The sequence below is a fragment of the Hyla sarda genome, chromosome 7 (assembly GCF_029499605.1).
Source record: "Hyla sarda isolate aHylSar1 chromosome 7, aHylSar1.hap1, whole genome shotgun sequence".
NCBI classification, from domain to species: domain Eukaryota; kingdom Metazoa; phylum Chordata; class Amphibia; order Anura; family Hylidae; genus Hyla; species Hyla sarda.
In genome coordinates this window covers 178,627,214-178,654,233 of record NC_079195.1, presented here as the reverse complement: position 1 = coordinate 178,654,233, position 27,020 = coordinate 178,627,214, and the positions used below count along the sequence as shown (strand labels likewise).

Here is a 27,020-nt window from a genome sequence, read left to right as displayed (position 1 = left end):
CTGAGGGGAGGAGGTTTGCACCTCACACCGGACTCCTCCCCTCCATGTGACTGATCACATGGTCACAACATCATCAAAGGTCCTTCATCTCATCAGGAAATATCATCTACAGAGGCCACAGGCAGAGCTGTATTCTGTATAGTGCCGTCAGCTCAGGTAATACTGGTCTATTACTATCAGGCTCCATAAGTTCTCCAAGACCTGTCCTAAACATAGTGCCCCAGGGTAGTGACAGTCATAGTGCCCCAGGATAGTGACAGTCATAGTGCCCCAGGATAGTGACAGTCATAGTGCCCCAGGATAGTGACAGTCATAGTGCCCCAGGATAGTGACAGTCATAGTGCCTCAGGATAGTGACAGTCATAGTGCCTCCAATACAGAGACAGTCATAGTGCCCCAGGATAGTGACAGTCATAGTGCCTCCAATACAGTGACAGTCATAGTGCCCCAGGGTAGTGACAGTCATAGTGCCTCCAATACAGTGAGTCATAGTGCCTCCAATACAGTGACAGTCATAGTGCCCCAGGGTAGTGACAGTCATAGTGCCTCCAATACAGAGACAGTCATAGTGCCCCAGGGTAGTGACAGTCATAGTGCCTCCAATACAGTGAGTCATAGTGCCTCCAATACAGTGACAGTCATAGTGCCCCAGGGTAGTGACAGTCATAGTGCCTCCAATACAGTGACAGTCATAGTGCCTCCAATACAGTGACAGTCATAGTGCCCCAGGGTAGTGACAGTCATAGTGCCTCCAATACAGTGACAGTCATAGTGCCCCAGGGTAGTGACAGTCATAGTGCCTCCAATACAGTGACAGTCATAGTGCCTCCAATACAGTGAGTCATAGTGCCTCCAATACAGTGAGTCATAGTGCCTCCAATACAGAGACAGTCATAGTGCCTCCAATACAGTGAGTCATAGTGCCTCCAATACAGTGACAGTCATAGTGCCTCCAATACAGTGACAGTCATAGTGCCTCCAATACAGAGACAGTCATAGTGCCTCCAATACAGTGACAGTCATAGTGCCTCCAATACAGAGACAGTCATAGTGCCTCCAATACAGTGAGTCATAGTGCCTCCAATACAGAGACAGTCATAGTGCCTCCAATACAGTGACAGTCATAGTGCCTCCAATACAGTGACAGTCATAGTGCCCCAGGGTAGTGACAGTCATAGTGCCTCCAATACAGTGACAGTCATAGTGCCTCCAATACAGTGACAGTCATAGTGCCCCAGGGTAGTGACAGTCATAGTGCCTCCAATACAGTGACAGTCATAGTGCCTCCAATACAGTGAGTCATAGTGCCTCCAATACAGTGACAGTCATAGTGCCTCCAATACAGTGACAGTCATAGTGCCCCAGGGTAGTGACAGTCATAGTGCCTCCAATACAGTGACAGTCATAGTGCCTCCAATACAGTGACAGTCATAGTGCCTCCAATACAGAGACAGTCATAGTGCCTCCAATACAGTGAGTCATAGTGCCTCCAATACAGAGACAGTCATAGTGCCTCCAATACAGTGACAGTCATAGTGCCTCCAATACAGTGACAGTCATAGTGCCCCAGGGTAGTGACAGTCATAGTGCCTCCAATACAGTGACAGTCATAGTGCCTCCAATACAGTGACAGTCATAGTGCCCCAGGGTAGTGACAGTCATAGTGCCTCCAATACAGTGACAGTCATAGTGCCTCCAATACAGTGAGTCATAGTGCCTCCAATACAGAGACAGTCATAGTGCCTCCAATACAGTGAGTCATAGTGCCTCCAATACAGTGACAGTCATAGTGCCCCAGGGTAGTGACAGTCATATTGCCTCCAATACAGTGAGTCATAGTGCCTTCAATACAGTGACAGTCATAGTGCCTCCAATACAGTGACAGTCATAGTGCCTCCAATACAGTGACAGTCATAGTGCCTCCAATACAGAGACAGTCATAGTGCCTCCAATACAGTGACAGTCATAGTGCCCCAGGGTAGTGACAGTCATAGTGCCTCCAATACAGTGACAGTCATAGTGCCTCCAATACAGTGACAGTCATAGTGCCTCCAATACAGTGACAGTCATAGTGCCCCAGGGTAGTGACAGTCATAGTGCCTCCAATACAGAGACAGTCATAGTGCCTCCAATACAGTGACAGTCATAGTGCCTCCAATACAATGACAGTCATAGTGCCTCCAATACAGTGGCAGTCATAGTGCCTCCAATACAGTGACAGTCATAGTGCCTCCAATACAGATACAGTCATAGTGCCCCAGGGTAGTGACAGTCATAGTGCCTCCAATACAATGACAGTCATAGTGCCCCAGGGTAGTGACAGTCATAGTGCCTCCAATACAGATACAGTCATAGTGCCTCCAATACAGTGACAGTCATAGTGCCCCAGGGTAGTGACAGTCATAGTGCCTCCAATACAGTGACAGTCATAGTGCCTTCAATACAGTGACAGTTATAGTGCCTCCAATACAGTGACAGTCATAGTGCCTCCAATACAGTGACAGTCATAGTGCCTCCAATACAGTGACAGTCATAGTGCCCCAGGGTAGTGACAGTCATAGTGCCTCCAATACAGTGATAGTCATAGTGCCCCAGGGTAGTGACAGTCATAGTGCCTCCAATACAGTGACAGTCATAGTGCCTCCAATACAGTGACAGTCATAGTGCCTCCAATACAGTGACAGTCATAGTGCCTCCAATACAGTGAGTCATACTGTCTCCAATACAGTGACAGTCATAGTGCCTCCAATACAGTGAGTCATAGTGCCTCCAATACAGTGACAGTCATAGTGCCCCAGGGTAGTGACAGTCATAGTGCCTCCAATACAGTGACAGTCATAGTGCCTCCAATACAGTGAGTCATAGTGCCTCCAATACAGAGACAGTAATAGTGCCTCCAATACAGTGAGTCATAGTGCCTCCAATACAGTGACAGTCAGTCATAGTGCCCCAGGGTAGTGACAGTCATAGTGCCTCCAATACAGATACAGTCATAGTGCCCCAGGGTAGTGACAGTCATAGTGCCTCCAATACAGATACAGTCATAGTGCCTCCAATACAGTGACAGTCATAGTGCCCCAGGGTAGTGACAGTCATAGTGCCTCCAATACAGAGACAGTCATAGTGCCTCCAATACAGTGACAGTCATAATTCCTCCAATACAATGACAGTCATAGTGCCTCCAATACAGTGACAGTCATAGTGCCTCCAATACAGTGACAGTCATAGTGCCTCCAATACAGTGACAGTCATAGTGCCCCAGGGTAGTGACAGTCATAGTGCCTCCAGTACAGTGACAGTCATAGTGCCCCAGGGTAGTGACAGTCATAGTGCCTCCAATACAGTGACAGTCATAGTGCCCCAGGGTAGTGACAGTCATAGTGCCTCCAATACAGATAAAGTCATAGTGCCTCCAATACAGTGACAGTCATAGTGCCTCCAATCCAGATACAGCCATAGTGCCTACAATACAGATACAGTCATAGTGCCTCCAATACAGTGACAGTCATAGTGCCCCAGGGTAGTGACAGTCATAGTGCCTCCAATGCAGATACAGTCATAGTGCCTCCAATACAGTGACAGTCATAGTGCCTCCAATACAGTGACAGTTATAATGCCTCCAATACAGTGACAGTTATAGTGCCTCCAATACAGTGACAGTCATAGTGCCTCCAATACAGTGACAGTCATAGTGCCTCCAATACAGTGACAGTCATAGTGCCCCAGGGTAGTGATAGTTATAGTGCCTCCAATACAGTGACAGTCATAATGCCTCCAATACAGTGACAGTCATAGTGCCTCCAATACAGTGACAGTCATAGTGCCTCCAATACAGTGACAGTCATAGTGCCCCAGGGTAGTGACAGTCATAGTGCCTCCAATACAGTGACAGTCATAGTGCCTCCAATACAGTGACAGTCATAGTGCCTCCAATACAGTGACAGTCATAGTGCCTCCAATACAGTGACAGTCATAGTGCCTCCAATACAGTGACAGTCATAGTGCCTCCAATACAATGACAGTCATAGTGCCCCAGGGTAGTGACAGTCATAGTGTCTCCAATACAGAGACAGTCATAGTGCCTCCAATACAGTGACAGTCATAGTGCCTCCAATACAGTGACAGTCATAGTGCCCCAGGGTAGTGACAGTCATAGTGCCTCCAATACAGTGACAGTCATAGTGCCTCCAATACAGTGACAGTCATAGTGCCTCCAATACAGTGACAGTCATAGTGCCTCCAATACAGTGACAGTCATAGTGCCTCCAATACAATGACAGTCATAGTGCCCCAGGGTAGTGACAGTCATAGTGTCTCCAATACAGAGACAGTCATAGTGCCTCCAATACAGTGACAGTCATAGTGCCTCCAATACACTCACAGTCATAGTACCTCTTATACAGATGCAGTCATAGTGCTCCAGGGTAGTGACAGTCATAGTGCCTCCAATACAGTGACAGTCATAGTGCCCAAGGATAGTGACAGTCATAGTGCCTCCAATACAGAGACAGTCATAGTGCCTCCAATACAGTGAGTCATAGTGCCCCAGGGTAGTGACAGTCATAGTGCCTCCAATACAGTGACGGTCATAGTGCCCCAGGGTAGTGACAGTCATAGTGCCTCCAATACAGTGACAGTCATAGTGCCTCCAATACAGTGACGGTCATAGTGCCCCAGGGTAGTGACAGTCATAGTGCCTCCAATACAGTGACAGTCATAGTGCCTCCAATACAGTGACGGTCATAGTGCCCCAGGGTAGTGACAGTCATAGTGCCTCCAATACAGTGACAGTCATAGTGCCTCCAATACAGTGACGGTCATAGTGCCCCAGGGTAGTGACAGTCAGTGCCTCCAATACAGCGACAGTCATAGAGTTGGCTATAGGCCCCAATAACCTGAACATGGGGGATTTATCATTGTTTTGTGGGTAAAGTGATTTTCTACAGTTTGATGTTGTGTTCTTTTTGCTGTTCTTAATCAAAAAGGTTCTCGGCCTATGATAAATATGACCACATAACTCGTGCAAAGATGTTGTGGAAAGATTTTTTTCTGAGCCAGCAAAATAATGATTTAGACTGGGGTAAAAATGTTGTGCATTACGCAAAATTTACACCTAAATGTAAAAAGGCTCAATTGTTCACTGAAATTCATTGTTGGAAATAGGTATTTCTACTACCACACTTTTTTTCAGCACTTACAGCTACACCATGTGAAAAGAGACTACATTTTTGCGCAAAAACACAGACAGTCATGTATTTGCAAGTAAGACCCAATGACAGTCCCCAATAATAGTAACAGACACAGGGTTATTTATCAATAAAGGTCTTGGCTAGATAATTTTTGTTGTTTGTCTAGATGGGTTTTTTTTTTTTTTTGGCGGTGCTGCTCCAAATCTATCATATTGTCGCAGTGACCATGATAAATTTTGCGCAGATCTGCACCCAGATCATTTTCTACCGCTGCTTTCAGATCACTTCTACCCTGCTTCTGAGGAGCTTGTTTGTCTGTGTGTTTGGCTTTATTTGTTTTAGTTTTAATTTTAAGGCAAATTAATGTCTAAAAGAAGATCTGTAAAGAGAGTCTCACATTTGAATAGAGGTTTACCTCGCCGCAGGCCAGGAAAACAAATTATCGTTCAAGAGACGGAGGTTTTAGTTGAACATATATATATATATATATATATATATATATATATATATATATTTTTTTTTTCCCCTTTCACCTTTTTTTATTTTGTTATCATCACTTTGTCCGATATTTTTGGGCACAGGAAATAGATTTTGGCCATTGCTAACAATCTTATTGTTTCTTACATCTTTACCATTCCTTTTTTGTACCTATAAAAAATATATCTAATTGTTTCATATGGAAAACTGCTTTTCTTTTCATTTGCAAGTTTTTTTTAGTTGTTTTTTTTTTTTTTTACTTTTTATGTCTTTTTAAACGTTCTTATTCTCTACCTTATTCTCTCTCTCCCACTCTTTCACTCTGGCTGATCTTTTTTTTTTTTGCAATCAGACAGGAGTAGTAATCTTTTTTTAGACCTGGTCGGGAGATGGTTTAGATTTGCGTTTTTTTATTTTGCGCCAGTTGCAGCAAAATGTGCGCAAAAATAAAAAACATGCAGATAATAAATTTGTGACCACTGCATCCGTCACTTTAAAAAATGGTCTAGCAACACCAAAATGTCAAAATGACGGATTTTAGAATTTGGAAAAAAAAAACTAAAAAAAACCCTGAAATTAGGGCAAAAATAAAAAGAAATTGCAAATGTAGACCAAAAAAAAAAAAAAAAGCAATAGAACACAATGATAAATAACCCCCACCATGTCCAAATACAGAGCCAGCCACAGTGCCCCCATAGCAGTTTCAGCCATAATGTCTTCATTAGAGTAAGGTCACAGATACCGCATCGGCAGCGTATTTCACTCTGCAGAAAATACACTGCAGATCTGCTACTACCAGACACACAGGGATACCCCTCCGCAGCCCTGTGTGTGCAGTAAAGTTTGGAGGCTGGGTCACGCATCACAGTCACTAGAGGCAGAGAGCTCATTCTAGTGACTGACTTTGGCGCTAATGAGCAGCGTGCAGTACCCGGTATGTGTGACCCTGCTCTAACAGTGTTATCAAAACAGACCGCAGCAGTACTCACATAACTGTATATATCCTCTTAAGCTACCAAATGAAGGGAAAGTGTCTGAAACAACTGTGACCATTTATTCCTCTATACTGAAGGGGGGTGGGGTCACTTTTGAGGACATTCTTTTGGACCAGCTAAAGAATGGACTCCAGCACTGCTTGATTGAAGAAGTCTTTGAGTTATGGTGTAACTGTATAACGGATGATGCATAAGCTGGGTAACATAACCATTATTTTTATATCCAAATCCAAAACTTTTACAATTAGAGATTCCAAAACTTGGAGAGAATAACAAAGGCATCTTATGAGAAGAACACTTCTGGCAAGTGAGTAGATGATATTCCTGAACTTATGGAGTTGCAGTGGTAGGAGATTGCTTTGACGTATTATTCTACGGTTGTTAGTGCCAGGGAAATGCTTATTCAGTCTTGTTTAATCTTATGCCTTGTCTTTACCCCTGTCCGGCTTCAACGTATTTGTGTCTCTTCTTCTGATGTCTGTTTTTGCTGTGCGAGGGAGAGAACTAAATATTTTTATTTCAACTGTAAATTTTCATTAAAGTTTTACACTTTTTCAAATACAAGTACAGGCAACATAGACAAGAAGGCTCATTGCATCACAATCAAGGCAAACTCAACAAAAACTCGATCAATAAGCAAAGCTCTAGCGTAAAAGTTAGTTAACACCTGGAACATTCCAGGAGATCTAATGTCGCACTCATCCGTGTCACCAAGGACAACACAATTAGACAAGGAAGGACATAGAAACAGACACCAGACAAGGGACCACAAAACAGAAAGGGGGGAGAGAGAGGAGAGGGGGGAGGGGTGGGAGGAAAAAGAAAAGAAAGCAAACTAAGGAGGCTGCCAGTCCACGAACCTGTCCCAGGATTCCCAAACTGAGAGGAAGAGAGGTTGAATATTATTAAGGGAAGCCGTGAGGGACTCGAGGGAACGGATCTCGCAAATTCTGGCTATCAATTCAGGTTCGGATGGAGGCAAGGAAGATTTCCAGTGCTTAGCAATTAGGGTTTTAGCTGCTAGGACCATGTGCATGAAGAGCTTAAATGGTTTCTTAGTAAGGGATCTACAGGAGAGGAATAAAAGATACACCATAGGATGCAAAGGAACCCCAGTCCCCACCGCATCCTCCACCAGGCCTCTCACCATTACCCAATAGGGAACAATCATGGGGGCAGGACCAGAATACATGGAAAATCGTACCAAACCCTACACCACACCACCAGCATTGGGGCGGGATACTAGGATTCAACTTGTTTAGAAGCTCAGGGGTGTGATACCAGCCCATTAACAGTTTATATTGCATTTCCCTGTATGTGGTACAAATGGATGTTCGGGAAGCCCGCTCCCAAATAGATCGCCACTGAGGGATGGTGTTAGTGGTATTCAAAACCTCCTTCCAATGGCTCATATAACGATGGGTTGGGGCATCTCCTTCCGGAGGGGCTATAATAATCGAGTAGATATCAGAAAGAAGGCCTTTCGTCTGCAGCCCGGACCGCTCAGCTGCTCAAAAGCCAAAGGCCAGGAGACCTCATAGGTCCCCAACACCGACATCATAAAATGCCTGAGCTGGAGGTAGTGAAGCCGTTCGGAGGAGGGAAGACCAAAGAGGGAGACCAAATCTTCAAAGGGTAGCAGTATATGAGGGGATTGACCAGGTCCGCCCAACAGGAAAGCCCCCTACCTCTCCATTCTCTAACAACTGGGGAAGTAAGACCCGGGGAGAAAGATGGATGGTAGAGGAATGATTGCATGATTGATTGAAGGGGAGACATGAGAAAAGAGTTGGTATTTCCTAGAGCAGTAGCCCCAGACATATCGGGAGAAGGCCATAGGACCCAGCAGGGGACCCGAGAGAGAAGGTGGGGTGGGGGGGGAGCGACTCCAGAGAAACGTATTGGGGTGAATTGGGGCCAACCACAGTTTCTCCAACTCCATCAAGCGACTGTATGCTCGGTATGTGGTCCATGTGGCGAGGTGACGTAAGTGAGCAGCCCAATAGTATTTAGTGACATCTGGTACTGATAGACACCCCCCCCCCCCCCCTGCCCTACTCACAAGCATAACCGACATCGGGAGGCGATGTCTCTTACCATCCCACAGGAAGCGGAAAATGGCGGACTGAGAAGCCTTTAACGTGGCTAACGGGACCCGGACCAGTAGTGTCTCGAAAAAATAAAGTAACTTAGGGAGAATAAAAAAGGAGATGTACTGTGTGCGCCATTTATCCAAGAGTGCGCGTAGCTGCTGGAAGAGGGGAGTGTAGTTAGTAGGATAGAGAGAGGAATAACTAGAGGTGGGACGTACGCCAAGATAGATAATAGCAGAGGGGGACCACCGGAAGGAATAGGAAGCCCGTAACTGTGCAGACAGAAGTGGAGGAAGATTCAGAGATAAGACTTCAGTTTTGGAGAGATTAACCTTGCAGCCAGAAACATCTCTGTAAGAACGTAAGACCCTATATAGGTTAGGCAGGGAGAGCAGAGGTTTAGTGAGAGTGAGGAGGACATTGTCAGCAAAAAGGCAGATTTTAAATTCCCTGTCATGGAGAGCAACATCCGAGATGTTTGCAGATCCCCGGATCATGGCAGCAAGAGGTTCAATGCATAGGGCAAAGATCAAAGGGGACAGCGGACAACCTTGCCTAGTACCGTTATGTATAGGGAAAGGGTGAGAGGAGGCATGGGGGAGTTTTAGAGAAGAGTAGAGGCCCCGCAGCGCTGCAAGGAAGGCACCTGTGATCCCAAATTTTCAGAGGGTGGCAAAAGGGAAAGGCCAACCCAATCTATCGTAGGCCTTTTCAGCGTCCAAGCTAAGGGCAACTGCCTGCTCGGTCCTCCGGTTCACCAGGTCAATTAAATTAACCACTCGCCTCGTGTTGTCACTCCCCTGTCTGCAGGGGATAAAACCCACCTAATCTTTATGGATGAGAGACGGGAGGAGACAACCAAGGCGGGCCGCCAGGACTTTAGAAAACAGCTTAAGATCTGTATTAAGCAAAGCAATGGGCCTATAGCTAGAACAATCATGCGGATCCTTCCCCAGCTTGGGAATCAGGGTAAGCAGAGAATGCAAAATAGACTGTGGGATCCCCTCTCCCCCCAGAAAAGAGTTAAAGAGAGAAACCAGATGAGGAAGAAGCAAGGCAGAAAAAGTTTTATGATAGAGATAAGTAAACCCATTAGGACCCGGGGAACGCCCCGAAGGCAATGACTTGAGGACTTCCGTCACTTCCTCCAGCGAAACCGGCGCATTAAGTGCATTGCGGTCTGCGCAGGTGAGAGAGGGGAGATGGTATTCTGAAAGAAACAAATCCAGAAGGGCATCACGTTCCCCAGGGTCAGAGGGGAGCTGAGAAGGGAGAGAGTAGAGTTTAGAAAAATAGTCTTTAAAGAGGCGAGAGATAGCATCCGGGTGATAGTGAAGAGTACCCGAAGAATCCTTCAAAGTCGAAGGCATCTGGGCGGCAGCTCGGTCCCTCAAATGTCTAGCTAAAAGTGTATGGGCTTTATTACCCTTCTCATAGAACTGCTGTTTGGCATATAGAAGCTGCCGCTCCACCTTATGGAGAGCCAACTCGCCCAGCTGGGCACGAGCTGCCACCAGACACCTCAGGACCGAAAGAGAGGGGGAAGTGAGGAGGTCAGCTTCCAGGGAACGAATTTGTGTCTACAACTACGGGGATCGGGCCAAGCCATTACACTTAAGAGGGGAGCCCAGGGCGATACAATGCCCTCGGATGACCGACTTGTGAGCCTCCCAGAGGACCGCCTGAGAAGAGACAGATCCCTGGTTGAGGGAAAAGTACTCAGTTATGGAGGCCTGGATCGACTCCCGGGAGGGCAGAGACTTGAGTAAAAAGTCGTTGAGACGCCAATGACAGCGCCGAGGGAAGGAAGAAAAGGGGGAGAATGACAGAAGCAGAGGACCATGGTCCGACCAGGAGATAGGATCTAGGGAGGCAGAGGAGAGCATGCTCACCATGGGTAAATTGCCAAAAAAATTGTCAATGCGAGTATGTAGTTTATGAGGGTGGGAGTAAAATTAAAATGATCTGTCAGTAGGGTGATTAATCTGCCATAAATCATATAGGGATGAGGAACGTATGGCCCGTCAGAACAATGTAGCAAGGCACAACTGTGCTGGGGGTATAGGAGTACCTAGAGCTGAGTGGCGATCCCTGGTGGGGGGAAAAAATAAGGTTAAAATCACCCCCGAGGAGCCAGGCCGACCGGGGGTATTTATGAAGCCGCGTGAGAACCCAATTCAAAAAAGGAATTTGAGACACATTAGGGGCATAAATGTTGCACAGAAGAAGGGGTTTCCCACCCAGAGAGCCCTCGACCACTACAAATCTCCCATTAGGGTCAAGAAAGGAAGAGGCGACCTGGAGAGGACAAGATCGTGAGATGAGGATTGCTACCCCGGCCATTTTCCCCCCCGAGAAGGCCGAGAAAGCAAGCAGATAGAGGTGATGTAGGAATTGAAAGGTGCCAAAGTGGTCAAAATGTGTCTCCTGAAGAAAGACGATATCAGCCATCTGCGTTAACACCTCCCGTTGCAAGATGCGCTGTTTGGGGGGGGGGGGGGGGTGGGGGGTGGGAGTTGAGGCCCTTAACATTCAGTGAGATACATTTAGCCATATTCGAAGATATAGAAGAGCACAAGAGCCAAAGTAGAAAGCGAGCTTACCCATAGACAGTGTAGGAAAGGCCAGGACTGCAAGCTCCCATCTTCGGGACAAGGTGGAAAGGAAGGCACAGAAGTCTCCAAAGACCTGAAAAAGAAGTAGGGACGGGGAAGGAGAAAAGGGAGGCACAGAAGGAGACATGAAGACAGGACAGACAAAGGAAAACAGGACGAACAGTACAAACATTCAAGAGAACAACAAAAACAATAAATCAAGGAATGAACCAATGACCAAAAGGCCATAGAGGAGGCATAAATCCAAAACAACATGTGAACAGTCAGGCGCCCGATGGGCACCACGGCATTTGGGAAGGCCTCAGTGGGGAGATGAGCAGACACCATGTAGAAAGAAAAAAACAGCACAGAGAGGACCAGCCCACGAGATCATGCCAAAGGCAACTGAAAAAAAACTAAACAATGGAAACACCGCTACAACTAAAAAATGCAGGCACATATGAGAACCACTGCCACCCAGTAACTCAGAAAGGGGAGCAACAAAAAATGGCAGTCCAGAAGGCACAGCGGGAAGCAGCACAGTTCACAATCAGGAACCGAACAGTGGCCGGCTTCTCTTGGTCAGGTCACAAAAGATGTAGGAGGAGTGCCAGGCCTACCAGGAGTAGGCGATTTCCTACTCCTTCAAGACCATCTACGGCGGACCGGTTGCCACACAGGAGGTAGAGGCGGAGGGGAGAGTCCCAGTCCATCACTTGGGGCGCATGAATGTCCAGGGCAGAACAGAAGGTTGGAATATCTGAGTAGGCCCATAGCACAGCGGAGCGTCCATCCCCGCGAGCCTGCAGGGCAAAAGGAAAGCTCCAGCGGTATGGAATTTGATGTTGTCGGAGGACAGCCAAAAGCGGTTGAAGCATGCATCTCTTCCTCAGAGTGATCCAAGAGAGATCCTGAAACAGTTGGGGGCTCCATCAAAATCAAAAGCCCTCTAGGCACTTGCCTTTGCCATAATAGTCTCCTTAAGGTGAAAGTCATTGACATAGCAGATGACATCCCTAGGAGGGCCATTAACAGGTCTGGGGCGGAGTGCACGGTGGGCCCTATCCAGCTTAATATTTATAGGGGGGGACTCACCGAGGAGAAGGTTAAAGATAGCTTCCAACGTGTCCGGGAGATCCTCATCCCGGGTAGCCTCAGGCAGACCCCGGACATGAATGTTGTGGCGGCGGCCCCTGTTGTCTAGGTCTTCAAAATGATTGTGCATATCACTGAGGAACTCCAATTGGGCCGCCACTGTGGATTGAAGTTGCGCAACATAGTCCCTGGTAGAATCATGGATCTCTTCTAGCGTATCAACACGGTCAGAAACATGTTGTAAGTCCTTGCGCATAGCGGCTGTTTCCGCCCTACAAGCTTCTTTCACTTCAGCAACAATCGAGCGGAATTCCTCCTTAGATGGGATAAGTGACAACAGCTGAGAAAAATCTATAGGAGTTGGAGTGGGAGCTGGCTGGCCAGAAGGCTCCAGATCCAAGCCAGGTGTGCTGACCCACAGGGTGTGAGCGGGATCCAGGCATTTGTGCAGGAGGCAGTGCAGTATCTAGGAAGGCAGGTGCAGTAGATACCTGCGGCGAGGCAAGTAGGCGGGGTACCCCAGGCGGCTCCGGAGCAGAGGGGCCAGCCGAGTCCCCCAGGTCCTGGAAGAACGAGGGAGCAGTCCAATCCAGGGTGGCCTGCAGGGTCCCTGAGAAAGCAGGCAGGGAGGCCTCAGCAACAGAGGGGCCAAGTGAGTCTCAAGGCAGGGGGAGTGAGATGGAGGATCCCCTTACAATTTCAGCCCAGGTGGACAGAGAGGCAGCCTTCAGCCCTTTTATGTGTAGAGCACTGCAGAGGAGGCGGGAGGCTGGCTGAGCAGGAGGACCATACAGGAGGACTTGCCCCGGGGAAAAGAGAGCACAGCTGTGCGCCCGGGTCTGCGGATCTCACCTTCACTGCCCTAGAGACCTGCGGGAAGATCGGGACTTCAGCAGCTGCAGCAGCGGTCTCGGGCAGCATGCAGGACTCTCCTCCTGTGGGACCGGAGGATCAGAGATCAGGTAGGCGGAAGTCACCGGAATTAGGGAGCTCCGGCAGGGTGGCGTGTGCGGCTGAAGCAGGAGAAGGCACCGAAGGTTCCGTCCGTGAGCGGAGACTGTAGGCAGAACTTCCACCAGATTGCAAGGCCGCAGATCCCAGAGTGAGGGCCAGCCCCAGGAACTTTCTGATGCCCCCGGAGGCTGAGGGATGGAGGGTAGCAGTGTGGGGTCTCCTAGGGGTCCTCCGCGAGGATTTCCCCATATAGCAGACAGCGGTGCAAGCAGATGGAGCAGGCAGAGGACCTCATGGTGGCAGAGCATCACGCCACGCCCCCCGGGAGAGAAGTAAATTTTTACATGCGGTATGGAGTTGCTTGTGTGGTGGTCCCCTTCTAGTTAGTTATGGCTATTATAGAGCGAGGAATAAAAAAGCGAAAGCGTGTAAAAGCGAAAATTGCCTGGACAAGTGGATCGTCATGAGGGACAAGTAGATTTTGCTCCATTTTAGCCCCGTGGACAAGTAGTTTATTTTAAATTAAATTTCCACACCACTGCTGTTATTGCTGTTCCTCTTCCAGTGCAGCTGTGCTGCCCTCTGCATCCTTGTGCACTTGTGATACCGCCGGTTGGAGCCTTGTTTTTTTTTTGAATCGTTAGTATTGTTTTGCAAAATGTTAGAAATAAATACTTAAATACTTAGTAGTCATAATGCCCATGGAGGATACATAAAAAGCTGTTGCTTAGGCTGGGTTCACACTACAATTTCACTCTATGGGAACCGGATCCGGACCCGGCCCATATCTCATTCATTTGAATAAGCCGACCGTAGTCAAACAGTGACTCCCGTCGGCTCATTCTTGCCCCGTATCCGGTTTTCTGACCGGACCTAAAACCGTAGTATGCCGCGGTTTTAGGTCTGGTCACAGAACCGAATACGGGGCAAGAATGAGCCAACGGGAGTCACTGCTGTTTGACTGTGGTCGGCTTATTCAAATTAATGAGATATGGGCCGGGTCCTGTAGAGTGAAATCGTAGTGTGAACCCAGCCTTACCTAGCCCTCGTCCTTCGTAGGTCTACCATAGAACCTTTTCTCCAAGAAATAGCCGCAGTCCTTTTGAGAACCATGCTGACCTGCATATCCGCTTATTGTTCACATCCATAATATTTGCTCAGATGGGGTGCTCAGCATGTGACACATCATTTTACCACATTCAACCACAGAATTTATATTCATAGATGACTTTACATTTAATTAGTAATTATATGCACTCTAAACTAGTGCTGGGCGGTATGACCAAAGATTCATATCATGGTATTTTTGTAAGTTATGGCGGTTCCACGGCATTTAACAGTATTCCAAGTTCCCCACGCTGGGGAACTAATCATATGTGACCCGCGGGCACTGCTCTGCTTCCCTAACCCCCCCCCCCAATGAATTATCAGCCGCAGCGCTGCACCATCCCCCACATAGGGGAACTAATCATATGTGACCTGTGAGCCGCCGGCGCTTTAAATGAATGAGTTGCGTGCCGCGGCACTGGAAATGATTAATAAAGAACATCTGTACTGATTACTTTTCCATATTCCTGTGCCCGGGCTGCAAAAATAAGCAAAATAAACTTTGACTCACCTTCCTACGTTCCCCCGTTGCTCATGTATCGGCCTCACTGTTCTCCGCTGCGATCTTTATGCTGCTTCCTGGAGGTGGGAACGTCACAGAGCCGTCGGCGTATCACCGGCCGCAGCGATGGTAGGCTGAGCGCACTGTCATGAGCGCACTGTCAGGTGATAGGCTATGCGCACTGTCATGTAAGGAGCCGTCCGGCTCCTTAAATGACAGTGCGCTCAGCCTATCACCGGCTGAGGCGGGACATTGCTGCGGCCGGTGATACGGTGACGGCTCTGTGACGTTCCCGTCCCCAGGAAGCAGCATGAAAATTGAAGCGGAGAACAGTGAGGCCGATGCCTGAACAACGGGGGAATGTAGGAAGGTGAGTCAAAGTTTATTTTTGCAGCCTGGGCACAGGAATATGTAAAATTCATCAGTACAGATGTCCTTTATTAATCATTTCCAGTGCCACGGCTTGCAACTAATTCATTTAAAAATTCAGTATGAACCGGTTTATTGCCCAGCACTACTCTAAACAATACATAGGTAAAGGATCTTCTTTTATTTTATTTTTATTTTTTGTACATTTATGACATATGACATTTCAATCCCTTTCCATCTCAAATTCGACATGAGCCCAAATGTGAAAACATTTAGGCAGTGTTGATCTTGAATGGAACTTAGAAGCCTTCACCTGGTTTCCCATGATGACATCATTAAAAGTACCATGGATTAATAGTTTCATCTTTCTGACAGATTGTCTTCTTACATTATTTGTTCTGTATATCTAGATGAAGTTTGGGAGCTCCTTCTAGGTGGAACCTATGTACTAGAGTTTTTTTTATTTTATTTACTAAAGAATATATAAAGCACCTTCTGCAGATGGGGAAATATCCCAGCCAACTAACTGAGAGAATATTAAACATCACCTTGGAGATCATCTTCCTGCTGACCGGAGAGGTGAGGTCAAAAATTCTCACTCATGTATTTTTATTAAATAATCATCAATACGTTTTTAACCCCTTAAGGACCAAGCCCATTATAACTTTAAGGACCAGAGCATTTTTTGCAATTCTGACCACTGTCACTTTCAGCATTAATAACTCTGGGATGCTTTTACTTATGAATTTGATTCCGAGAATGTTTTTTTTGTGACATATTCTTCTTTCGTCGATACTTGCATAATTTCTTTGTAAAAAATTCCAAAATTTCATGAAAAATTAGAAAATGTTGCACTTTTCTAACTTTCAAGCTCTCTGCTTGTAAGGAAAATAGACATAACAAATAAATTATACAGTATATTGATTCACATATACAATATGTCTACTTTATGTTTGCATCATAAAGTTGACATGTTTTTACTTTTGGACATCAGAGGATTTCAAAGTTCAGCAGCATTTTCCATTTTTTCACAAAATTTTCAAAATCGGAATTTTTCAGGGACCAGTTCAGTTTTTAAGTGGATTAAAGGGGCCTTCATATTAGAAATACCCCATAAATTACCCCATTATAAAAACTGCACCCCCCAAAGTATACAAAATGACATTCAGAAAGTTTGTTAACCATTTAGGTGTTTCACAGGAATAGCAGTAAAGTAAAGGAGAAAATTTTTACACTAATGTTCTTGTAGACCCAGTTTTTGAATTTTTTACAAGGGGTAAAAGGAGAAAAAGACCCCCAAAGTGTGTAACCCAATTTCTCTCGAGTAAGGCAAAACCTTATATGTGAACGTAAAGTGTTGTGTGGGCGCACTAGATGGCTCAGAAGGGAAGGAACAACAGTAGGATTTTGGAGAGTGAATTTTGCTGAAATGGTTTTTGGGGGGCATGTCGCATTTAGGAAGCCCCTATGGTGCCATGACAGCAAAAAAGTAAAAATAAACACATGGCATACTATTTTGGAATATACACCCCTCAAGGCACATAACAAGGGGTACAGTGAGCCTTAACACCCCACAGGTGTTTGACTACTTTTTGTTAAAATGTGGGATGTGTAAATGAAATGTATTTTTTCACTAAAATGCAGTTTTCCCCCCAAATTTACCATTTTTACAAGGTGTAATAGGAGCAAATGCCCCCCAAAATTTGTAACCCCATTTCTTCTGAGTATGGAAATATCCCATGTGTGTATGTAAAGTGCTCTGCGGGCGCACTACAATGCTCAGAAGAGAAGGAGCGCCACTGGGATTTTGGCAAGAGAATTTGTTTGGAATGGAAGTCTGGGGCCATGTGCGTTTACAAAGCCCCCATGGTGCCAGAACAGTGGACCCCCCCCCCTTTCCTCATGGAATGTAACAAGGCAAGAGCATTTACACTCCACTGGCGTTTGACAGATCTTTGAAACAGTGGGCTGTGAAATTAAAAATAAACATTTTCATGGACCACTGTTCAAAAAAATCTGTCAGACACCTATGGGGTGTAAATACTCACTGTACCCCTTATTACAATACGTGAGGGGTGTAGTTTCCAAAATGGGGTCACATGTTGGGGGGTCCACTGTTCTGGCACAATGGGGGCTTTGTAAACACACATGGCCTTCAATTCCAGCCAAATTCTCTCTCCAAACGCTCAATGCTGCTCCTTCTCTTCTGAGCCCTGTAGTGCACCCGCAGAGCACTTTACATCCACATATGGGGTATTTATATATATATACAGATGAGCGAATTTACAGTGATTTGATTCCTCACGAACTTCTCAGCTCGGCAGTTGCTGACTTTAGTCTGCATAAATTAGTTCAGCTTTCAGGTGCTCCGGTGGGCTGGAAAAGGTGGATACAGTCCTAGGAGAGAGTCTCCTAGGACTGTATCCACCTTTTCCAGCCCACCGGAAAGCTGAACTAATTTATGCAGGCTAAAGTCAGCAACTGCCGAGCCGAGAAGTTTGTGATGAATCGAACCACTGTAACTTTGCTCATCTCTATTTATATACTCAGAAGAGATTGTGTTACAATTTTGGGGGGCTTTTTTTCCTATTACCCCTTGTGAAAATGAAAAATTTGGAATAACACCAGCATTTTAGTGAAAAAAAACACATTTTTCATTTTCACATTCAACTTTAAAGAAAATTCTTCAAACACCTCTGGGATGTTAAAGGGGTACTCCGTCCCTAGACATCTTATCCCCTATCCAAAGGATAGGGGATAAGATGTCAGATCGCCGGGGTCCCGCTTCTGAGGACCACCGGGATCGCCGCTGCGGCACCCCGCTATCATTGCTGCACAGAGCGAGTTCGCTCTGCGCCTAGCGACGGGCAATACAGGGGCCGGAGCAGCGTGACCTCACGGCCCACCCCCTCAATACAAGTCTATGGGAGCGGGCGTGGCGGTCGTCACGCCCCCTGCCATAGACTTGCATTAAAGGGGCAGGCCGTGATGTCACGAGGGGCGGAGCCATGACGTCACACTGCTCCATCCCCTGTATCGCCCGTCATTAGGCACAGAGCGAAACTCCGGTGATCTGACATCTTATCCCCTATCCTTTGGATAGGGGATAAGATGTCTAGGGGCGGAGTACCCCTTTAAGGCCCAATGTACCCCTTGTTACATTCCGTGAGGGGTGTAGTTTCCAAAATGGGGTCACATGTGGGTGTTTTTTTTTCTTTGCGTTTATGTCAGAACCACTGTAACGATCAGCCACCCCTGTGCAAAACACCTCAAATGTACATGGTGCGCTCTCACTCCTGAGCCTTGTTGTGCACCCACAGAGCATTTTACGTCCACATATGGGGTATTTCCGTACTATGGGGTCTTTTTTCCTTTTACCTCTTGTGAAAATGAAAAGTATGGGGCAACACCAAATAAATTTTTTTTACAATAACATGCTGGAGTAGACCCCAACTTTACCTTTTCATAAGGGGTAAAAGGAGAAAAAGCCCCCCAAAATTTGTTAGGCAATTTCTCCCCAGTACAGAAATACCCCATATGTGGCCCTAAACTGTTGCCTTGAAATATGATAGGGCTCAGAAGTGAGAGAGAAATTAGGGATTTACATAGGGACGGACCCAGATACAAGAATTACACTTGCCCCCGATACCAAAATTACCCTACGGCAGTGTTTCCCAAACAGGGTGTCTCCAGCTGTTGCAAAACTCCCAGCATGCCTGGACAGTCAATGGCTGTCTGGCAATACTGGGGGTTGTTGTTTTGCAACAGCTGGAGGTTCTGTTTTGGAAACAGTGCAGTACCAGATGTTTTACATTTTTATTGGGGGGGGGGGGGGGGGAACTGTGTAGGGGTATATGTAGATGTAGTGTTTTACCTTTATTTTGTGTAGTGTAGTGTTTTTAGGGTACATTTACATGGGCAAGGGTTTGCAGTGAGTTTCCTGCTGGGAGTTTGAGCTGTAGCGGAAAATATGCTGCATCTCAAACTTGCAGCGAGAAAAACTCACTGTAAACCTGCCCGTGTGAATGCAACAGCTGGAGGCACACTGGTTGCAAAACACTGAGAGTTTCTTACTTAACTCAGTGTTTCGCAACCAGTGTGCCTCCAGCTGTTGCAAACCTACAACTGCCAGCATATACGGTCTATCAATGCATGCTGGGAGTTGTAGTTGGCAACAGCTGGAGGCACACTGGTTGCGAAACACTGAGTTAGGTAACAAACTCTGTTTTTTGCAACCAGTGTGCCTTCAGCTGTTGCAAAAGCTACAACTCTCAGCATGCAGTGACAGCCGAAGGGCATGCTGGGACTTGTAGCTATGCAACAGCTACACTTTTTCACAGAAAAAATGTGCCCCCAGCTGTTGCATAACTACAACCCTCAGCATGCACAAACTATTAAAGGGCATGCTGGGAGTTGTAGTTGTGCCTTCTGCTGTTGCCTAACAAATCCCAGCATGCCCTTTTGTGCATGCTGGGAGTTGTTGCTAAGCAACAGCAGGAGGCCAGCCTTACCTCCTGCTGCTACGCATGTCAGATCCTCCTGCCGGTGCCTCTGACTCCACTCCTGGTGCCCCAGCCTCAGCGAACGACTCCTGGCACCCGCTCTTGCCCTCCGGAACAGGGGCGGAGCGGGTGCCTTTAGGGACACCTGCACAGCAGGAGTCCTGATTCATCGGCCGGTAATGGCCGACTAATCAGGATGATCGTGAGGTGGCACTCACTCCTGTTGCTAAAGGATGATAGGTGCCATCTTGGACGGCACCTATCGCCCTTTTTTCTGGGTCACCGGGGACCCGATTGACCCGGAATCGCCGATCTGAATTGACATGGGGGGACCTAGGGGTTTGCCCGGGCTGCCTACTGAATGATTTCAGCGGGCATCCCGGTCCCTATCCAGTGAGCAGCGGGGACCAGAATTCCCACGGCATACAGGTACACCCTATGCTTTAAGTACCAGGATGTTAGGGTGTACCTGTACGCCCTGTGTCCTTAAGGGGTTAACATAGTATTATTTTTTTTGTTTTTATTTTGTAGGAATATGGACCTGTTGAAAAATCTAATGAGAACCTCATGCCTATTAGTAACCTCCATGTGTCGGAAGGATGTAGCAATACTTCGCACCCCAAAGAGCTGTCAGCTCCCACACTACATCATGAGAAGAGCAACGAGCACAAAATCCTGAAACTTGCCAACAAGATCACTGAGCTGCTGACTGGAGAGGTGAGCGCTGCTGGGAATGCTGGGACATAATATAGTAATGCTTCGGTATCTGGAAATTCATTGTATCATTATTTGTGTTAGGTTCCTATAAGATTTAAGGATGTTGCTGTCTATTTCTCTATGGAGGAGTGGGAGTATTTAGAAGAGCACAAGGATCTCTACAAGGATACTATGATTACATTATCGGGTAAGAGGATGTTTTGGTGTGAGTTTTATTTCATATTGAAAAGTTGAAGAAGCATCCTTTTTTTTTTTTTTTTTTTTTTTATTGCCATGTAATACACACTTACCACCAATTTTCCTATAGTGGCATCTGTTTCATCCCAGCTCTGCTGCATCCATACATTTCATTACTGCAGCTTGGTCATGTTACCATCAGTCTGACTACCAGAGAATTATGACTAATGTGTGACTGGAAGGGATCTATCCTGTGTCATCTGACTTCCTGTAAAGTACATGATGACATCATTCCTTTTCAGCTCCCCCCTGCTTGCTTACCTCTATGTCCTTCTATGCTGCTATAGAGCTGAGTGAGGTAAGCCAATGCACTGATCAGCTGCGCAGAGTTATACAACTAACTGACGGTGTCTCCTATGTGCAAACCCTGTAGTGACTACAATGTGAAACGGATGTGATCATATACAATATCATACTGTATAGTATGAGTGAGTGGAAGATTTGTAATTTACTTTACTTAGGACCAAATGCAGTGATGAGACTTTGTCCCCCAAACCCAGAGGCAGTATGGAAAGTGTTAACAGCATTAGGAAAGCTTGTGCATATGAATCAAGATGGCAGATGTTATGGTGTTACATTAACTTTATCTTTTTCTTTACACAGATTTGTCTCCATATGAATTTGAAGAATTCTATACACCTGTTTCTTCACCACTTTATATGACGAATGAACACAGTTATACTGTGAAAGAAGTAGAAAGAAGTCCATCAGTGGATGAACACAATATGACAATTCACTGTCACACTGCTGAAAAGAAACCAACTTCTTATAAGGCAAGATGTCTCAACAGCAGCATTTATTTCCCGACAGATCCTATAGAACAACATACACCAATTAACATCGGGGGATTGTGTTATGAGAAGGGAGATAAAAACTATATTAATTACCTACGCTCTATACTTTTAGATCATGCATATTCAATTACTGCAAGGTCTAGTTTACTATTGGTTGAGAAAATATACTTTACAAACAGTGATATTCACACACCGGAGCATCTGACTGCTCAGTTTAAGGAGGAACCAAATTTACATGATGGAGAAAAGATTGAGAAACCAAAACTACTAGATGGAGAAAGTCTAACGTACTCTGACCTCCAAACTCCTGAGGGTCCTGTACAATATACAACTGTACATATTAAGGAGGAAACCAATGACATGCAAGAATATCAATATTCTCATATTAAAGTAGAACCAGTTTCATGTGATGTATCAAATCTCACGGACACTGATTTTCGTACATCCACAGATCTTAAACAAGTTCCAATTTCTATTAAAGAGGAACCAGTCTCATATGACTCTCTTGAAAACACAGCCATTTATACTCCCATGTACCATGCACAACAATATACAGCTTATCATTTCCAAGATGAGCGACTTCCAGGAACTGACATTTGTGTACCTACAGATACACAACCTTTAAATAGGAGCAAAGCAGAGATTGAGATCTGTTTACCAACAGATACACCACATACGCATCAAAGCAAAGAGGTCCATAAAAAACAAGTTCAGCCACATAAAGACAAGCCATTTTTATGCACTGAATGTGGGAAACGTTTTCAGTGTAAATCGGGACTTTCTACTCACAAGAGAATTCACATGTTTAGAAAGAGGTACTCTTGCACCGAATGTGGAAAATCTTTCCTCAGTCATCACTTTCTTATAAAACATCAGGAGATACATTCTGGAGAAAAAACATATTCTTATTCAGAGGGTGGCAAGGGTTTTTTAAAAGCATCAAATCTCACTGTTCATCAAAAAATCGATGGAGGGGAAGGCCCATTTTCCTGTGACACATGTGGAAATTGTTTCCCTGACAACTCGAATCTTATCCAGCATCAGAAAATTCACGAACTTCAGAAACCGTTTGCATGCACGGAATGTGACAAATGGTTTTCTAGAAAGTCTGAACTTGTTGATCATCAGAGACTTCACGCAGGAGATAAACTTTCCTGCTCTTACTGTGGGAAATCTTTCATTAAAGTTCAAAACCTTTTGAACCATCAAAGGCTGCACACAGGGAAGAATCCCTTCACTTGTATAGAATGTGGAAAGCTTTTCACCAGTAACACCTATCTTATGCGCCACATGGCGCTGCATACAAGGAAGAAGACTTCATATCCTTGTCCGACCTGTGAAAAATATTTTAATAGTAATTTAGATCTTATTATACACCAGAGAATCCACTCTGGGGAGAAATCAGGGACTAATTCTGAATGGCGGAAATGTTTTATCCGTAAATTAGGTTTTGTTATACATCAGAGGAATCATGCCAAAGCAAAGACTTTCTCATGTCCTGAATGTAAAGAACGCTTTGTAAAGAAGATACATTTATTCCATCACCGTAAAGTTCACAGGGAAGAGAAATCTGTGAGTGCATAGAACAAGAAATTTCCAATAGAAAGAATATTTTTATTTTTCTAAGAATCAGATTGTAACATTAGATTTGAAAAAAGGTATGTGAGTTGTATATATTTTGAAAGACGGAACCTTAGGGTGCGTTTACCCTGTTTTTGTCTCTGTTTTACAGTTTCCAGCACAGTACATTTAATCTCTTGCTTTATGCAAAAACATGTCAACTACACTACTGTGTACACAAAAAGGTATGTTATGGTCAAAGTTTTTAAATTTGTTTTTGTATAATTAAAGTCAATGGGAAACAGATGGCATACAACAGCATCCATTCTTAGCATCCATTTATGTAATATGCTAAAAAAAAAAAAAAATACTAATTATATGTTCAATGGAAAGAAAAATGCAGTGTGAATGCACCCACATTGGCTTCTCCAGTCAATGGTGACCAAGTACACAATTCTTTGACAGGAGAAACTGTCTTAGGCTTTGTTCACATTTGAAACATGCACAATTTCCCGGGTATAGGTAAGATAACCTGCAGGTAAAATATGCCAACATACACTACAGCCCGACCAGGTCCATTGAGTTTTATGGACTGATTGTAGTCTGCTAGTGACTACATTCAGCTCATTACTGAATGTAATGTGTTATGTGGGAGTCAAACAAAAAGGCTTGCCTCAGTATAGATCAGTATACCTTTCTGCTGGTATGCCAATGTATTCCTTAAATGTAGTGCACTAGCCTTAGTGCTCATGTCTGTCCTTTTGGTGCTGAACACTTGTGTATAGTAGGCAATCTAAAATGTATTTTACTATACAGTTATATACACACTTAGTATCTATGTAGATTATGCAAGCAAATCTACATTTAATAATAATAATTCTTTATTTATGTAGCACCAACATATTCTGCAGTGCTTTTACATCACTCAAGTAAATCAGGTGACTGGCTGTGCGGGCCGTCACTGCTGTTTAGCTCGAGCATGTCTTCAGAGGTGGGGGCCCAAGCACTCAGAGGAGAAGCAGCAAGTGAGTTGAGTGGGGAGAGACAGGGCCTGTTCAAGAGATTGCAGGGGATCCTATGATCCCCTATGGATAGAGGATATTTTATCGAAACCGACTGATCTGAAGGTGCGTAGCATCAGGGGGGGGGGAGCCGGGCCAGCACGCACAGAGGGTAAGGACACAAGGAAGAGGATCAGGCAGGCAGCAAAGCCACAGGAACTGAGTTGTGTCAGTGTCACTGTATGCGATGTCTGTGGCGCGGCTCATACACCACTGCTGTTCAATCCCAGTCTAGTCAGTCCAACATCTGTGGTGGCGACCTTTGCGTTACTCTCAGTGTGGCAATAATAGGAAACTGTGGCGTCCTTCTAACTGATCATCTGGTTGGCTCACTGTGATTCTTCCCGGCAGATTGTCAGTTCGAGCCCCCACACAGGAGAAGAAAATAGAAAAGGCCTTCCTGGAACCTTGAGTAGCAGTCTCTTGTACAGAAGAGGCGTTGTTGGTGTTACTGTACAAACCTGCCACTTGGAACAAGTGCCTAAGACAAGCCTAAAGGGCACGATTCAAAAGTCTTTAGTTTGATATCTCTAATGTTATAGGTTAACAATGAAATAAATATAGTAACAAAGTTTATGTTCTTTATATTGTGTTGAAGGTATTATTCAGCCAGTATGTAGCAAATATTAGAGTTGCTAAGTAAGCATTGCTGGAGAACTGCCCAAGTTACTCAAAAGACGTTTAGACATCTGGACCCTATGTGGTCATTCAGATGACCTCACTTATCCTTTTGGGCAAAATTAAATCTGTGCTGTGGGACTAATATTTGTTACTGTGGTCGAATGGACAAAGCATTTGTCTTATTGTCATCAAAAAATGTAGTGCATATGCCTTAGGGATGAGTGATATGACCAAATATGTGTATCACTGTATTTTTCTAACTTATGGCGGTTCTTCGGTATATAACGATATTCCCCCCCCCCCCAAATCATGTGCTGCGCCCCCCCCCCAAAAAATTTTTTTTTTAATTATCAGCCTAGCGCTGCCCCCATCGGGGTAAATACTCACATGTCACCTGCAAGTGCTGCCTTCCTCGTCCTCCTGTTGGTTGGGGGCCGCTGGTGCCGACACTCTATACTGTACGCTGTATCCCTATGCCCGGGCTGCAAAAGGTAAACAAAATAGACTTTAACGCACGTTCCTACATCGGCCTTACGCTGGGCATTGGAGAGCCATCAGCCTTTCACCGGCCACAGCGATGTTCTGCCTCGGCCGGTGAGAGGCTGAGCCCACTGTCATGTAAGCAGCCAGCCGGCTTCTTACATGACAATGCTCTCAACCTATCACCAGCCGAGGCGGAACATCGCTGTGGCCGGTGATAAGCTGACGACTCTCCGACGTTCCCATCCCCAGGAAGCAGATGAGGCCGGTACTGGACCAACATGAGGGGAGTTAAAGTTTATTTTGTTTATCTTTTGCAGCCCGGGCATAGGGATACAGCATACAGTATAGATTTCCAGCGGCCCGCAGCAAACAGGAGGACGAGGAGGGTAGCGCTTGCGGGTGATATGTGAGTATTTACCCCGATGGCGACAGTGCAGAGCTGGGCTGATAATTAATTGGGGGGGGGGGGCAGAACAGCACTCGTGGGTCACATATGATTAGTTCCCCGATGTGGGGACAGCGCAGCGCTGGGCTGATAATTCATTCCCGAGGGGAAGGGGCCAAGCCGGTATTGCGGTATGGGGGAAAATTTCAGTATTCGGTATGAACCGGTATACCGCCCAGCCCTAATTTATCTCTTTCATTTACATTTCTTTTGCTCCTTCTGGAGCCACTAGGAAAGAAACACTGAACCTTCTACGTGTAGGAATATAACATATTATACATATTTGGCTTTGTATATTTTACTTGATTCAGTTATAGTCACCTGAAAATCACTAAAATGTTTACACTATTATTTGATGCTGTCCAGTTAACTATAGTTAAATAATAAACTCATTTTTAATTTCCCTCAAATATTTGTTTTACATTTTCTAAAGTTAGTTTGATATGGCATTTTTCTTTTTTCTCTAAAGATTTATTTGTAGATAATTATGTGTAAAATATGGTTTGGATTATATCTCAATTATTACAATTATGAAAATATAAAACTTTCTTCGCCAATTTATGTGAAAAATAGACACAGTTTCCTTACAACAAAGCAGGAAAAAGATGTTCATCAATGGGTGAACAAAATATGACAATACATTGGAAAAGACAGGTGTACTGGGACCAATATGGATAAGTGCTGCTACATAGAGCTGAAAACTTACTGTATATACTAGAGTATAAGCCGAGTTTTTCAGCACGATTTTTCGTGCTGAAAACGCCCCCCTTCGGCTTATACTCGAGTGAACTCTCTGCTTGTCAATCCCTTCTCAGTGGTCTTCAACCTGCGGACCTCCAGATGTGGCAAAACTGCAACTCCCAGCATGCCCGGACAGCCACTGCGGCCTTGTCATCATCCAGACCCCCCCTTTAGTTTTCTACTCCCCTCCCCTCGGTGGGAAGGAAGGGTGAGCTGGTCCGGGCCATCTATGCTGCAGGGACCGTCTGGTGGGGAGGGTTAGTCGTTCCTGCCTGTCCATTTTCACAGGGAGGCCCTCTTCTCCGCTACGGCCTAGTGACGTTGCCTTGACGATGACGCACAGGGACGTCCGTACGCAGCAGACGTACCTGCACATGAACGCCTCTGTGTGTCATCGTCAGGGCAACGTCACAAGTCCGAGGCCGGCCCGGAGCGGAGAAGAGGGCCTCCCTGTGAAAATGGACGGCCGGAACGACTAACCCTT

The 27,020-nt window shown here is 45.6% G+C and overlaps 1 protein-coding gene across 5 annotated transcripts; it reads left to right on the top strand.

Moving 5' to 3' along the window:
- On the top strand, window positions 1-25,209 carry LOC130282788 (oocyte zinc finger protein XlCOF22-like). Of its 5 annotated transcripts, none has more exons than XM_056531515.1 (6): window positions 3-156; window positions 6,910-6,968; window positions 15,854-15,954; window positions 20,409-20,594; window positions 20,676-20,781; window positions 21,435-25,209. In XM_056531515.1, the coding sequence occupies exons 2-6, from the start codon at window positions 6,947-6,949 to the stop codon at window positions 23,207-23,209; spliced, it is 2,190 nt and encodes a 729-aa protein (XP_056387490.1). In that variant the 5' UTR covers window positions 3-156; window positions 6,910-6,946; the 3' UTR covers window positions 23,210-25,209. The 5 variants fall into 5 exon arrangements, with proteins under 5 accessions (XP_056387495.1, XP_056387490.1, XP_056387493.1 ...); XM_056531518.1 differs by having other exon boundaries at window positions 4-156; window positions 15,786-15,954; XM_056531520.1 differs by lacking the exon at window positions 6,910-6,968 and having other exon boundaries at window positions 1-156.
- The last annotated feature ends 1,811 nt before the right edge of the window (window positions 25,210-27,020 follow it).